General features: G+C 38.2%; 1 protein-coding gene across 5 annotated transcripts in view; it reads right to left on the reverse strand.

Moving 5' to 3' along the window:
* The window catches only part of CENPP (centromere protein P), a 215,705-nt gene that overhangs the window by 159,274 nt on the left and 40,946 nt on the right, over nucleotides 1-15,485 (reverse strand). For all 5 annotated transcript variants that reach the window (XM_070590568.1, XM_070590567.1, XM_070590570.1 and 2 more), the window contains one exon: nucleotides 3,392-3,488. In XM_070590568.1, coding sequence (XP_070446669.1) covers nucleotides 3,392-3,488 — 97 coding nt within the window. The remainder of the gene's footprint in view (nucleotides 1-3,391; nucleotides 3,489-15,485) is intronic.

Here is a 15,485-nt window from a genome sequence, read left to right on the forward strand (position 1 = left end):
GGTGACCCAGTGTTTCATTGGTTCGAATCCTGGGCGCAGACATGGCACTGCTCATCAAGCCACGCTGAGGCAGCGTCCCACATGCCACAACTAGAGGGACCCACAACGAAGAATATGCAACTATGTACTGGGGGGCTTTGGGGAGAAAAAGGAAAAAAATGAAATTAAAAAAAAAAAATCTGAACAACAGAATTACCTTAAAGAAATAATTTTGAGACTTCTAGATAAGACGATATGAACATTGGTACCTGGCAAACTTATATACCCTTAAGTTACAAATAAAATAAAATAACGAGAGAAAGTAAAAATATGCTGATTCCATTATCGTAAATAGGTATTGTTTCATTCTTGACATGGAAAATTAAAGAAACAGAGGCTTAAAATTAAAAATAATTTACCCTTACAAACATTCCTGAAAGAAACTAAAAAAGACACACATAAATGGAAAGACATCCTAGGTTCACGGACTGGAAGACTGAATAGTTAACATGTCAATACCATCCAAAGCAATCTAGTTTCAATGCAATCTCTATCAAAGTCCCAATGACATTTTATGAAGAAAAAGAAAGACCCATCCTAAAATTCATATGGACTCTCAAAGGACTCTAAATAGCCAAAACAAATTTGTAAAGAAGAACAAAGCTGAAGGACTCATACTTCCTCATTTCATCACTTACTACAAAGCTATAGTAATCAAAAGTGTGGTCTGGCTTAAGGACAGACACACAGACCAATGGAATAGAATAGTGAGCCCAGAAATAAACCTTTGTGTATATGGTCCAATTATGTTTGACAAAGGTGCCAAGACCACTCAATAAGGAAAGGACAGTCTTTTCAACAAATGGTGCTGGGAAAACTGGATATTCACACACAAAAGAATGAAATTGGACCCACAGCTTACAATGTATACAAAATATTAACTCAAACTGGTCAAATACCTAATTTTAAGAGCTAAATTATAAAACTCTTAGGGAAAAAAAAAGAGAAAAATCTTTATGACAATTAATTTGGCAATGATTTCTTGGATATGACATCAAAAGCATAGGCAACAAAAAAAAATAGATAAATTGGACTTCATCAAAATTAAAAATTCTTGTGAATCAAAGAACACTATCAAGAGAATGAAAAGACAATTCAGAGAATGGGAGAAAATATTTGTCGATCATATATTTGGTAAGAGATTACCCTCTAGAATATATAAAGAAGTCCCACAAATCAACAACAACAAAAACAATCCAATTCAAAGATAGGCAAAGGACTTGAATAGACATTTCTCCAAAGAAGATATATAAATGGCCAAAAAGCACATGAAAAGATGCTAAACATCATTACTCATTAGGAAACTGTAAATCAAAACCACAATAAGAATACCACTTCATACCCATTAGGCTGGCTCTTACCAAAAAATAAACAAATAAAAACAAAAGACCCCCCAGAAAATAACAAATGTTGACAAGAATATGGAGAAATTGGAAGCCTTGTATACTGCTGTTGGGAACGTAAAATGATGTGGCCCCTGTGGAAAAAAAAAATGTGGTTCTTCAAAAAATTAAACATAGAATTACCATACAATCCAGCAATTCCATTTACAGGTATATACTTAAAAGAACTGAAAGTAGGGACTCAGATATTTGCACACCAATGTTCAAAGCAGCATTATTCACAACAGTCGAAAGGTGGAAACAACCCAAGTGTCCATCAACAAATGAATGGATAAACAAAATGTGGTACATACATAAAACTGAATAGTATTGTGACACATGCTACAAAATGGATGAAACCTGAGGACACTATGTTAAGTGAAATTCCCGGCAAAAAGGAAAAATGTTGTATGATTCCACTTAAATGAGGTACCTAGAACAGTAAAATTCACAGAAACAGAAAATAGAATGGTGGTTCCCAGAAACTGGAAGGAGGCAAGTTAGTACTTAATGGGTACAGAGTTTCAGTTAGAGATGATGAAAAAGTTCTGGAGATAGATATTGGTGACGGTTGAATAACAATATGACTGTTTCTTTCCATTCTAGCAACCTTATCACCAGCAAAGACCAGCTCATAGAAGCGCTCTATCTTCTATAGGAAAAATACACCAATTAGATTCCCACACCTGCCTTGAAAGCACTTAGAGGCAAGTCAGCTTTGGAAATGGGGACTGGTGCTCACATTTCCCACAACCCATTCAAATGTATCAGTCAACAGCCATATTAAATGATTCGTTACCACTACTGCCAACATACTCTTCAGTCAGCAGTACATTTTACCAATTGTGAAACAGAGCTATTTAATTGTTCTGGCGTGGAAGCACCTGCAAGTAAACAAGGTAATCATGAGAACTCTCCAAGAGGCCACAGAACAGATACAGGTAAAGGTATAGGTACTGGCATGTTCCATTCTAAAGAAAATTCTATGCCTGACAGATTTTATCAGCTCAAGCAAATAGAATGCAAATATTGATATTGATGATGATGATGATGATGATGACAAAGAATCCAAAATAAAGGTGAGTTACTATCAGTCATAAAAACAAGTCATGATCCCGTTAGGCTTTTGAGGGAACCTGAACCTTTAGATACTATTTATGTTGACTCTTTCAGAACTGTTTTTTGTGTGGAACGCGGCTGTCAACAATTTGACCCTATCCAACTAAGCAGGATCTGGGAGATTACAATTCAGCCAAACATAATTTTAGTTATGCCAGAAAACAAACAAAGGGAACAGAAAGAAGTCTTTGCATGTACCCATATCAGACTTGAGAAGCATTACTTTACAAGAATTAGTCTTAAGTAGTTAAACTTGAAACATACGATAATTAAGAAACTCAAAATATAGAGTCTGACTGAGGAACTAAAGATTATACTCCTATGTGATAACCTTGCTATCATTATATTCTTTTTTGTGTGTGTGTGAGGAAGATTAGCCTTGAGCTAACATCTGTGCCAATCTTCCTCTACTTTGTATGTGGGATGTCTCCACAGCATGGGCTGATGAGAGGAGTAGGTATGCATCCAGGATCCAAACCTGTGAACCCGGTCTGCTGAAGTGGAACGCGCAGAACTTTAACCAGTGGGCCACGGCGCCAGTCCCTGATTATCTTCTCTATTAACATTTGTCATTTTACTTCATGTACCCTGGACAGATTTTTTCAAAAATGCATATTTTAGAATAAGTATATAACTATGCTTCTTTCAAAGTAATCTATAATATAAATGATTCACTGATTTGTATAGAAGCATTCCTCCTTCATTATTCCAAATAACTGCAAATTCCAGAAGCCAAAGAAAATATTTTCCATTGTTTGAAAATTTTAAGGAAAGAAGGTTATGTTAAATCCCCAAATTAACACCAGCTTCACTTTTCATATATACTTAAATTTAAAGACTTTAGACACTACCTTGAAATGTTTAAACGTGCGCTTACGATATTCACACCACTCCACAAAAAAGCGTAGGCTTCGAAAAAACATGAACAGATCTCTTCTTTCTTCTGCTCTGTAGGAATAAGATTCTGTAATTAATAAACAGAATTAAATGAGAGCCCCAACCTCACTTTCTTATTATAACTTTGTATACATCCTGAACAAAAGCTAAAAAAAGTACTTGATGTATTTCCACACAGTTGTGCTCACTTAACAATAAGGATACGCTCTGAGAAATACATCATTAGGCAATTCTGTCATTGTGTGAACATCATAGAGTGTACTTACGCAAACCTAGATGGTATAGCCTACTATACATCTAAGCTATATGGTACTAGTCTTATGGGACCACCATCGTACATGCAGTCTGCTGTTGACTGAAATGTCCTTATGCGCTGTGAGACTGTATACTGAACTGTGCACTTTTGAGTGTGGGCCCCTGTGATTGCTAGTGCTGCTTTCTCAGACTGGAATGCCCTCTTCCACATCTTAAATGTTTAAAGCCTACCCATTTTTCAAGATTCTCTCTCAACTGCCATGTTCTTCTTGAAATCTTACTTGATGACTGTGGTAATAAAGAATATATCTGGTCTTTGTCCCCAGCTCCTGGCACAGAGCTTCAAAACCCCATGGAATTCCTGAGTGACAAGAGTGCCTGTTATGCTGATGAGGTGACTTTGGTGGCATCTCTTTAGCCTCAGAATGGGGACTGGTCACCAGAAAAACCAACCATATGATGAAAGGGTTGGAACTCTGGGCCAGCAAAACCTCCAGGGAGGACAGGGGGGCTGAAGATCGAGTTTAATCATACGGCCAATCATTTAATCAATGATGCCTATGTAACGAAACCCCAAGAAAAACTGTGAACAACAAAGCTCAATGGTGCCTCCTGGTTGGCAAAAGCGCTGAGGTGCTGGGAGGCTGACATGCCTGACGCGGCAAGGAGAGACACAGAAGCTCTATGTTTCTCTTCTCCATCAGCACCCTGCCCAGGCATTGGCTGATATATTGTTTCCATTTGGCTGTTTCTGGGGTTGCAGCTTTTATGATAAAACTAGAATTTTTAATATAGCATTTTCAATGAGTTCTCTGAGTCCTTCAAGCAAACTATAGAATCTGAGGGGGTTGTAGGAACCCCAAAATTTATAGCGAGAAGTTGGAAAGTCCAGGTGACCCCTAAGACTTGTGGCTGGCATCTGTAGCAGGACAGTCTTGTGGAGGACTTTGTTCTTAACCTTTGCACCTGAGATAAATCTAGGTAGTTAGTGTCAAGACTGAAGTGAACTGCAGGACACCCAATTGTTGACAGAGAATTACCATCAGAACAATGAGCTCACCACCAAACAGTATGCCCTGTTCCAAAATATCTAGACACAGTTTCATTCTTATGCCTAAGAATTCCCAAAGAAATTTATCCTAATTCTCTTTATACTATACCTATTGTTACATTGAAACCCACAAACATGAGCAACTTGTAGGCTAGATGCATATATTCTGTTAACCATTCTTTCAATAAATGATTGTGGGAGTCGAGTTCCCATTATAGCCACAATGAGGTAAGCCCATTCCACCCAAATGCTCCCATTAATAACAATTTAGAAGCATGGTCATAACACATAAAGCAAATACTGGAAGACTGAAATGTGGCCAAAGAAGGCAGAATGGGCGGAGACCTCAAGAATTAAGAGAGAGCCAGGCAATGAGTTCCGTGGGCTTCATTTTTGCCTTCTGTATATGCCAATCAGGACTCTAGAGCAGACTGCAACAGAGAACAGCCAAAGGATGGAGTAAAACAAAACAATGACCAAGAAATATTGCTCCATCTAGCTGGCAGAAGTCATATAAGATGAGAAGAAGGAAAACATCAGTTTTGGTGATGATTTTTTGGGTTTGTCACCAAAAGCAAAGGCAACAAAAGCAAAAGTAACAAGGGATTAAACTTAAAAGCTTCCACTGAGAAGGGAAACCAAGGGGCTGGCCTGTTGGCACAGCGGTTAAGTTCGCATGTTCCACTTCTCGGCAGCCTGGGGTTCGCCAGTTCGAATCCCAGGTGCAGACATGGCACCGCTTGGCAGGCCATGCTGTGGTAGGCGTCCCACAAATAAAGTAGAGGAAGATAGGCACGGATGTTAGCTCAGGGCCAGGCTTCCTCAGCAAACAACAGGAGGACTGGCAGTAGTTAGCTCAGGGCTAATTTTCCTCAAAAAAAAAAAAACACACAAAAAAAGGAAAAAGAAAGGAAACCAAGTGAAAAGGCACCTGCAGGAAAGCAGGCCATGTTTGATGGGGCTAAAACCCAAAATACAAACAGAACTTGCACAAACTGGCAACAAAAAACAGCTGAATTGAAAAATCGGCAGAGGAGGAGTGACGTCAGCATCACAGCAGAGTGAGTTCTCCCCGTAAACTCTCCCCTCTAAGATACAACACAAACGACATTCTCACTCAAACAGAGGACATGCACACAACACAAACGATGTCTGAGAAACCAGGCAGCCATGCGATGGCAGATGGAGGTGCTGGAGACCCCTCCCCAACCTGAGGAAGTGGAAGGAGGTAAGGCAAAGCTATTCTTCCTCCCTGAAGGGCAATGACCAAAGGATTGTGTACAGCTTCTGAAAGAAAGGGAGGGAGGGAGGGCAGCCCTCCATGGAAACACCAGATATCTCCGAGGTCCCTCACAGCCCAGGGAAAATCCCCCCACAGAGATGACCATCTATCGTGGGGTTGACTTCATCAAGCCAACAGCCCAGAACAGCAGATAGTGAGGGCAGAGCAAGAAGCTCTACAGATCACAAAGGACAAAGAAAGCATCGCTCCACCCCGACCCAGGGTCCCAGCACAGCACCTGGGAGCTGGCCTGCAGATCACAGAGGGATCAGAATATGCAGCTCTTGACCGCCACCCACTGGCAACATGCAGAAGCAGTAAGAAAATACTACCATAATGCGGAAACACAAATCCATGCCGTCAAGCAGTATGAAAAAATGTATTAAATCTCCAGACCAGAAGGAAAATGACAAGTACCCAGAAATTAACCCTGAGGACACAGAAATGTATAACCTAAATGACAGACAATTCACAATAGCTATCATTAAAAAACTCGATGAGTTAAAAGAGAATGCAGAAAGACAGTTTGACAAGTTCAGGAACTACATCACAAAAAGAGGTTCAAACTACAAAGAAGCACCAATCAGAAATACAGGAGATTAAAAACACAATGATTGAGATAAAGCAGAATATGGATTCCCTGAACAAAAGAGCTGATATCACAGAAGAAAGAATCAGCCACACTGACAACAAAAATATAGAAATGATTCAGATGGAGGAGAAGAGAGAACAAAGACTAAAAAGAAAAGAAGACAGTCTCTGAGAAATGTGCAACTCAATTAGGAAATGCAACATAAGAATTCTAGGTATTCCAGAGGGAGAAGAGGAGGAGAATGGAGCAGAAATCTTGTTCAAAGAATTAATAGTAGAGAAATTCCCAAACCTGGGGAAGGAGATGGAAATCCATGTGGAAGAAGCTACGAGATCTCCTAAATATGCCAATTTAAGAAGACCTATTGCAAGGCATATAGTAGTGAAGGTAGCAAAAGGTAATGACAAAGAAAAAATACTAAGGGCAGTAAGGCAGAAGAAAATAACTTACAAAGGAACCCCTATCAGGCTTTCAGCAGATTTCACAGCAGGAACCTTACAGGCGAGGAGAGAGTGGAATGATATAGTCAAAACTTTGAAAGGCAGAGACTTTCAGCCAAGAGTACTCTATTCAGCAAGAATATCCTTCAGATGTGATTGAGAAATACAAACTTTCCCAACTAAACAAAAGCTAAGGGAGTTCACTGCCACAAGATCTTCCCCTACAGAAATCCTCAAGAAGGCCCTCAGATCTGAAAAGAAAGAAGAAACAGGTTAGAAAGCCCTGAGTAAGGACACAAATAGGTAGACAAAATCAGAAAATTGTAGCTGTCCATCAGAACAGGTTAGCAAATACTCAAGTAAAATATTAAAGACAAAGGGAAGGAAAACAGCAAAAACAAAGATAATCTTGTCATTTTAACCACAAACTCACAAGATGTAATAAGATGTGACAAAAACAACTTAGGAGGGGAAGAAGAAAGGGACTGAATTGGCTTACTCTAAGGAAATAAGAGGTCATCAGAAAATGGACTATCTCTTCTACGAGATTTTGAATACAAACCTCATGGAAGTCACTAAACAAAAAAGTACAACAGAGACTAAATAAGTAGAAAGCTAGCATGAAAAACTACCTAATTGAATTGGTAGTCTGAAATAGATGGGACCAGAAAAAAGGAAATGCAGCAGAACCAGAAAATAAGCAATAAAATGGTAGAATTAAGCTCCCATATATCAATAATTACTCTAAAAGTAAATGGATTGAATTCTACAATAAAAAGATACAAGGAGAGAGATGGATTAAAGAACAAGATGCTGCTTCCAGGAAAAAAATCTCAGCTATAATGACAAACAAGGCTCAAAGTGAAGGGATGGAAGACGATACTCCAAGCTAATGGCAAAAACAAAGAAAGCAGGTGATGCCATACTTATACCAGACAAAGTAAACTTTAAGGTAAGACAGGTGAAGAGAGACAAAGAGGGGCAGTATATAATGATAAAAGGGACATTCCACCAAGAAGACATAACACTTATAAATAAATACGCACCCAACACAGGAGCACCAAAGTACATAAAGCAAGTATTAACACACCTAAAAGGAGATATTAATAATAACACAATAATAGCAGGAGACGTCAACACTCCACTCACATCATTGGATAGATCATCAAGACAGAAAGTGAACAAGGAAACAGTGGAATTACATGAAAAACAAGACCAGATGGATTTAATAAATATATAGAGAACACTCCATCCAAAAACAGCAGAATAAACATTCTTCTCAAGTGCACATGGAACATTCTCAAGGATAGAACATATGTTGGGAAACAAGGCAAGCCTCAACAAGTTTAAGAAGACGGAAATAATAACAAGCATCTTTTCTGACTGTAACGGTATGAAACTAGGAATCAAATAGAAGAAAAAAAGCTCAGAAAGGGACAAAGATTTAAAATTAAACAACATGCTACCGAACAGCCAATGGATCACTGAAGGAATTAAAGGAGAAATCAAAAAATATCTGGAGACAAATGAAAATGGAAACATACCATACCAACTCAAATGGGATGTAGTAAAAGTGGTATGAAGAGGGAAGTTCATCACAATACAGGCTCACCTTAACAAACAAGAAACATCCCAAATAAGTAATCACAAAATACACCTGAGTGAATTAGAAAAAGAAGAAGAAACAAAGCCCAAAGTCAGCAGAAGGAGGGAAATAATAAAAAGCAGAGCAGAAATAAATGAAATTGAAACAAAAAAGAGAGTAAAAAGGATCAATGAAACAACAAGCTAGTTCTCTGAGAAGATAAACAAAATTGACAAACTCCTAGCCAGACTTACAAAGAAAAAAAAGAGAAAGCTCAGATAAGTAAAATTAGAAATGAAAGAGGAGAAATTACAACTGATACCACAGAAATACAAAAGATTATAAGAGAATACTTCAAAAGGCTATACGCCAACACACTGGACCATCTAGAAGAAATGGATAAATTCTTAGACTCATACAACCTCCCAAAGCTGAATCAAGAGGAAATACATAATCTGAATAGACCAATCACAAGTAAAGAGATTGAAAGACTAATCAAAAACATTCTAAAACATAATAAAGAAGATGTCATATATATATATACATAGATATATATATATATACACAATGGAATACTAATTAGCCTTTAAAAAAAAGACAAAATCATTCCATTCACAACAACATGGATGGACCTGGAGGGTTTTATGTTAAGCAAAATAAGCCAGACTGAGAAAGACAAACATAAGATGAGTTCAGTCATATGTGGAAGATAAACACACAGACAAAGAGAACAGTTCAGTGGTTACTGGGGCAAGGGGGCTGGGCGGTGAATACAGGGAGTTAAGGGGAGCACTCATATTGTGATGGACAAGTAATAACATAAAACTGAAACTTCACAATGATGTAAACTATTAGGAAATCAATAATAAAAAAAAAAATCACTCCCAAAGTCAGAATGATCAAAGGTCTAACAAAAGCAGAATAAAAATAAATAAATAAAAATTTTAAAATCCCCCAAAATAAAAGTCCAGGACCAGACAGATTCCCTGGAGAATCCCACCAAACATTCAAAGAGGATTTAATACCTATAGTTCTCAAACTATTCCAAAAATGCAGGGAAGATGGAAAACAACCTAACACATTCTACGAGGTCATCATCATCTGATACCAAGGCATGACAAGGACAACCCAAAAAAGGAAAATTACAGGCTGATGAACATGGATGCAAAAATCCTCAACAAAATATTGGCAAACTGAATATGGCAACACATCAGAAAGATCTTACACCATGATCAAGTGGGATTTATACCAGGGACACAGGGATGGTTCAACATCCACAAATCAATCAATGTGACACGCCACATTAACAAAGTGAGGAATAAAAACCACATGATCATCTCAATAGATGCAGAGAAAACATTTGACAACATCCAACAGCCATTTACGATAAACAACTTTACCAAAGTGAGAATAGAAGGAAAGTTCCTCAACATAATAAAGGCTATATATGACAAACCCACAGCAAACATCAGACTCAATGGGGAAAAACTGAACACCACCCCTCTAAGAACAGGAACAAGACAAGGGTGCCCACTGTGACCAATCTTATTCAACATTGTATTGGAGGTTTTGGCCAGAGCAATTAGGCAAGAAAAAGGAATCCAAATAGGAAATGAAGAAGTGAAACTCTCGCTATTTGCAGATGACATGATCCTATATATAGAAAACCCTAAAGAATCCATCAGAAAACTATTAGAAATAATCAACAACTACAGAAAAGTCACAGGGTACAAAGTCAACTTACCAAAATCAGTTGCATTTCTATACTCCAATAACAAACTAACAGAAAGACAACTCAAGAACACAGTCCCACTTACAGTCACAACAAATAGAATAAAATATCTTGGAATAAATTTAACCAAGGATGTGGAAGACCTATACAATGAAATCTAGAAGACATATTACTGGAAAAAAATCAATGATGACATAAAGAAATGGAAAGAGAGAGTGATGTCAGCGACATGGCAGAGTGAGCTCAGCCGGGACTTTCTCCCCTCCAAACTACAAGTAAAAGCACCAACTGCTTTCCAACCAAAAAGAAAAAATCCTAATAACAAAAATCATCAGAGACCCACAGCAGCCAAACGACAGAGGGTAGACAGGCTGGAGCTGCTCTCAGAGGAGCTGGAACGGGGTAAGAGAGAACTTCGTTACCTCCCTTAGAGACTGGGATCGCTGTTGGGGGTGAGGGAAGGAGTAGGGGAGGGGCCGCGTGACCATGGGATCATCCAGGACTCCCAACACCTGTGCAGCGGAAACCTGCTAACAGGGCAAAGCTTTCGTGTGGGGGAGCCCATCAAGCCAGGGCCCCGGGAGACCAGAGAGCGAGAGCTAATCCCAATCCAGGTTGACATGCAAGAGAAAGTGCCCCTACTCCCTCAACCCACGCTGCACGCTGCCATCACAGCTGAAGGTGGAGGGCTCAGAACGCATGGCTCTCGACCCCCATCTAGTGGTAACAGGCCATAACTGCAACCAAATAATAGCATCATGCACAAAAAACGCTCCTCTACCATCCAGCAATTTATAAAAGCTCCAGTCCAAAAGGAAAACGATAAAAATACAGAAGTATGTCCTGAGGACTTGGAAATAGGTAAACTAAGTGCAGAGAAGTTCAAAATAGCTATCATCAAAATACTCAATGAGGTAAAGGGAAATATGGACAAACAACTCAACGAGTTCTGGAGTTACTTCACAAAAGAGATTGAAACTATAAAGAAAAATCAATCAGAAATCCTAGAGATGAAAAATACAATGGATCAGATAAAACACAATATGGATTCCCTGAATGCATGTGTAGACACCATAGAGGAGAAAATTAGCATAATCGAAGATAGACAGGCTGAATGGCTCCAGAGGAAGAAAGAGAACTAAGAATTAAAAAAACTGAAGAAAACCTCCGAGACATAGCGGATTCAATGAGGAAATCCAATTTAAGAATTATCAGAATCCCTGAGGGTGTGGAAAAGGAAAATGGAACAGAAAGAGTGTTGAAAGAAATAAGAGAAGAAAATTTCCCAAATCTAGGGATTTGAGGGAGAAACGTGTGTGGAGGAAGCTTTCAGATCTCCTAGATTTGCCAATGTAAAAGACCTACTGCAAGGCATACATTAAAAAAAATGGCAAAAATGAATGACAAAGAAAGAATATTCAGGGCAGCAAGGTAGAAAAAAATAACCTAAACAGGAACACCTATCAGACTTTCAGCAGATTTCTCTACAGAAACCTTACAAGCTAGGAGAGAATGGACTGACATATTCAAAACTTTACAGGATAAAAATCTTCAGCCAAGAATACTCTATTCAGAAAAAATATCCTTCAGACATGAGGGAGAAATTAAATCTTTTCCAGACAAACAAAAGCTAAGGGACTTTGTAACCAAAAGACCTCCACTACAAGAAATCCTCAAGAAGGCTCTCATACCTGAAAAAAGAAAAAAAGGAGAAAGGGGTCACAAATCACAGAGTAGGGAGACCCATAGATAGAACTGGAACAGGATAGCAAATATTCATGCGTAGCATTAGGATAAAGGGAAGGAAACCACCAAAGCAAAGACAATCATATCACTCTAACCGCAAACTCACAACACAAGTTGGAATAAGAGATGAAAATAATAATTTAGGAGGGGAAGATGAAAGGGACTAAATCAGTCTAGGCAAAGGAAGTAAGAGACCACCAGAAAATGGACTACATTATACAAGAGATTCTGAATACAAACTTCAGGGTAGCCACTAAACTAAAAAGAACAGAGACACAAAACATAAATAAGGAGAAATCTAGAAACCCAGCATAAGAAATTGCAGAAGTCAATGGGTAGGCTAAAACACACAAGACGAGAAACAAAGGTAACCCAGGAAAACCGGATAACGAGCGACAGAATGACAGCATTAAGCCCTCATGCATCAATACTCACCCTCAATGTAAACGGATTGAACTCTCCAATAAAAACATACAAAGTGGCAAAATGGATTAAAGAACAAGATCCAACAATTTGTTGCCTCCAGGAAACACTCCAAGGACAAACACAGGCTCAGAGTGCAGGGGTGGAAGACAACAGTCCAAGCTAATACCAAAGAAAAGAAAGCAGGTGTCGCAATACTTATACCAGACAAAACAGATTTCAAAATAAAGCAGGTAAAGAAAGACACAGAGGGATAATACATAATGATCAAAGGGACACTTCATCAAGAAGAAATAATGATTATAAATATCTATGCACTCAACACAGGAGCACCAAAGTTCATAAAGCAACTATTAACAAACCTAAAAGAAGATATCAAAAATAACACAATAATAGTAGGGGACCTCAACACCCCACTCACATCAATGGACAGATCATCCAAATAGAAAATCAACAAGGAAACAGTGGAGCTAAATGAAAAGTTAAAACAGTTGCACTTAATAGACATATATAGAACACTTCACCCAAAAACAGCAGAATACACATCCTTCTCAAGCACACATGGAACATTCTCAAGGATAGACCATATGTTGGGAAACAAGGCAAGCCTCTACAAATTTAAAAAATTGAAATAGTAACAAGCATCTTCTCTGATCATAATGTTATAAAGCTAGAAATTAATTACAAGAAAAAAGCTGAGAAAGGCACAAGGATGTGTAGACTAAACAATACTATTGAACCAGCAATGGTCATCATACTCAATAGGCAAAAACTGAGCGCCATCCCCTGAAAACAGGAATGAGACAAGGATGCCCTCTATCACCACTCTTATTTCACATAGTACTGGAGGTTTTGGCCAGAGCAATTAGGAAAGAAAAATGAATAAAAGGAATTCAAATAAGGAGGGAAGAAGTGCAACTTTCGCTGTTTGCAGACGACATGATCTTATATACAGAAAACCACAAAGAATCCATTGGAAAACTTTTATTAAGTTATCAACAACTACAGCAAAGTTGCAGGGTATAAAATCAATTTACATAAATCAGTAGCATTTCTATACTCTAATAACGAACCAACTGAAAAAGAACTCAAGAACACAATACCATTCGCAATCGCAACAAAAAGAATAAAATACCTTGGGAAGAACTTAACTAAGAAAGTGAAAGACTTATACAACGAAAATTACAAGGTTTTTCTGAAAGAAATGGATGACGACATAAAGAGATGGAAAGACATTCCATGCACATGGATTGGAAGAATAAACATAGTTAAAATGTCCATTCTACCTGAAGCAATCTACAGATTCAATGCCATCCCAATCAGAATCTCAAGGACATTCTTTACAGAAATTGAACAAAGAATCCTAAAATTCATATGGGGCAACAAAAGACCCCGAATTGCTAAAGCAATCCTGAGAAAAAAGAACACAGCTGGAGGTATCACAATCCCTAACTTCAAAACATACCAAAACAGCATGGTACTGGTATAAAAACAGGTGCACAGATCATGGAACAGAATTGAAAACCCAGAAATAAAACCACACATCTATGAACACCTAATCTTCGACAAAGGAGCTGAGGACATACAATGGAGAAAAGGAACTCTTTTCAGCAAATGGTGCTGGGAAAACTGGAAAGCCACATGTAAAAGAATGGAAATCAACCATTCTTTTTCACCATTCACCAAAATAAACTCAAAATGGATCAAAGACCTAAAGCCGAGACCTGAAACCATAAGGCTTCTAGAAGAAAATGTAGGCAGTACACTCTTTGACATCAGTATTAAAAGGATCTTTTCGGACACCATGTCTTCTCAGACAGGGAAACAACAGAAAGAATAAACAAATGGGACTTCATCAGACCAAAGAGCTTCTTCAAGGCAAAGGAAAAAAAGAACCCACTAACTGGGAAAAAATATTTGCAAGTAATACATCTGACAAAGGCTTAATATCCATAATATATAAAGAACTCACACAACTCAACAACAAAAAAATCAAACAACCCGATCAAAAAATGGGCAGGAGACATGAACAGACATTTCTCCAAAGAAGATATATGGATGGCCAATAGGCACATGAAAAGATGTTCATCATTGCTGATCATCAGAGAAATGCACATCAAAACTACAGTAAGATATCACCTTACACCCATTAGAATGACAAAAGTAACTAAAACAAATAGTAACAAATGTCAGAGAGGTTGTGGAGAAAAAGGAACCCTCATACACTATTGGTGGGAATGCAAACCGGTGCAGCCACTATGGAAAACAGTATGGAGATTCCTCAAAAAGTTAAAAATAGAACTACCATACGATCCAGCTATCCCACTACTGGTTATCTATCCAAAGAGCTTGAAGTCAGCAATTCCAAAAGTCCCATGCACCCCAATGTTCACTGAAGCATTATTTACAATAGCCAAGACGTGGAAGCAACCTAAGTGCCCATCAACAGATGACTGGATAAAGAAGATGTGGTATACATATACAGTGGAATACTACTCAGCCATAAAAAACAAAACTGTCCCATTTCCAACAACATGGATGGACCTTGAGGGAATTATGTTAAGTGAAATAAGCCAGATAGAGAAGCACAATCTCTGTATGACTCCACTCATATGAGGAATTTGAACATGTGGACAAAGAGAACAGATTAGTGGCTACCAGGGAAAAGGTGGGGTGGGGGGTGCGCACAAAGGGTGAAGGGGTGCACCTACAACACGACTGACAGACAATAATGTACAACTGAAATTTCACAAGATTGTAACCTATCATTAACGCAATAAAAAAAAAAAAGAACAAGACAAGGATGCCCACTTTTGACCCTTCTAGTTCACAGTTTAGTAGAATTTCTAATCAGAGAAATTAGGCAAGAAAAAGAAGTAAAAAGCATCTAATTGTAAAGGAAGAAGGAAAACTATTCACAGACGCCAAGATTTTACATATTT

The sequence above is a fragment of the Equus przewalskii genome, chromosome 22, assembly GCF_037783145.1.
Source record: "Equus przewalskii isolate Varuska chromosome 22, EquPr2, whole genome shotgun sequence".
NCBI lineage: Eukaryota > Metazoa > Chordata > Mammalia > Perissodactyla > Equidae > Equus > Equus przewalskii.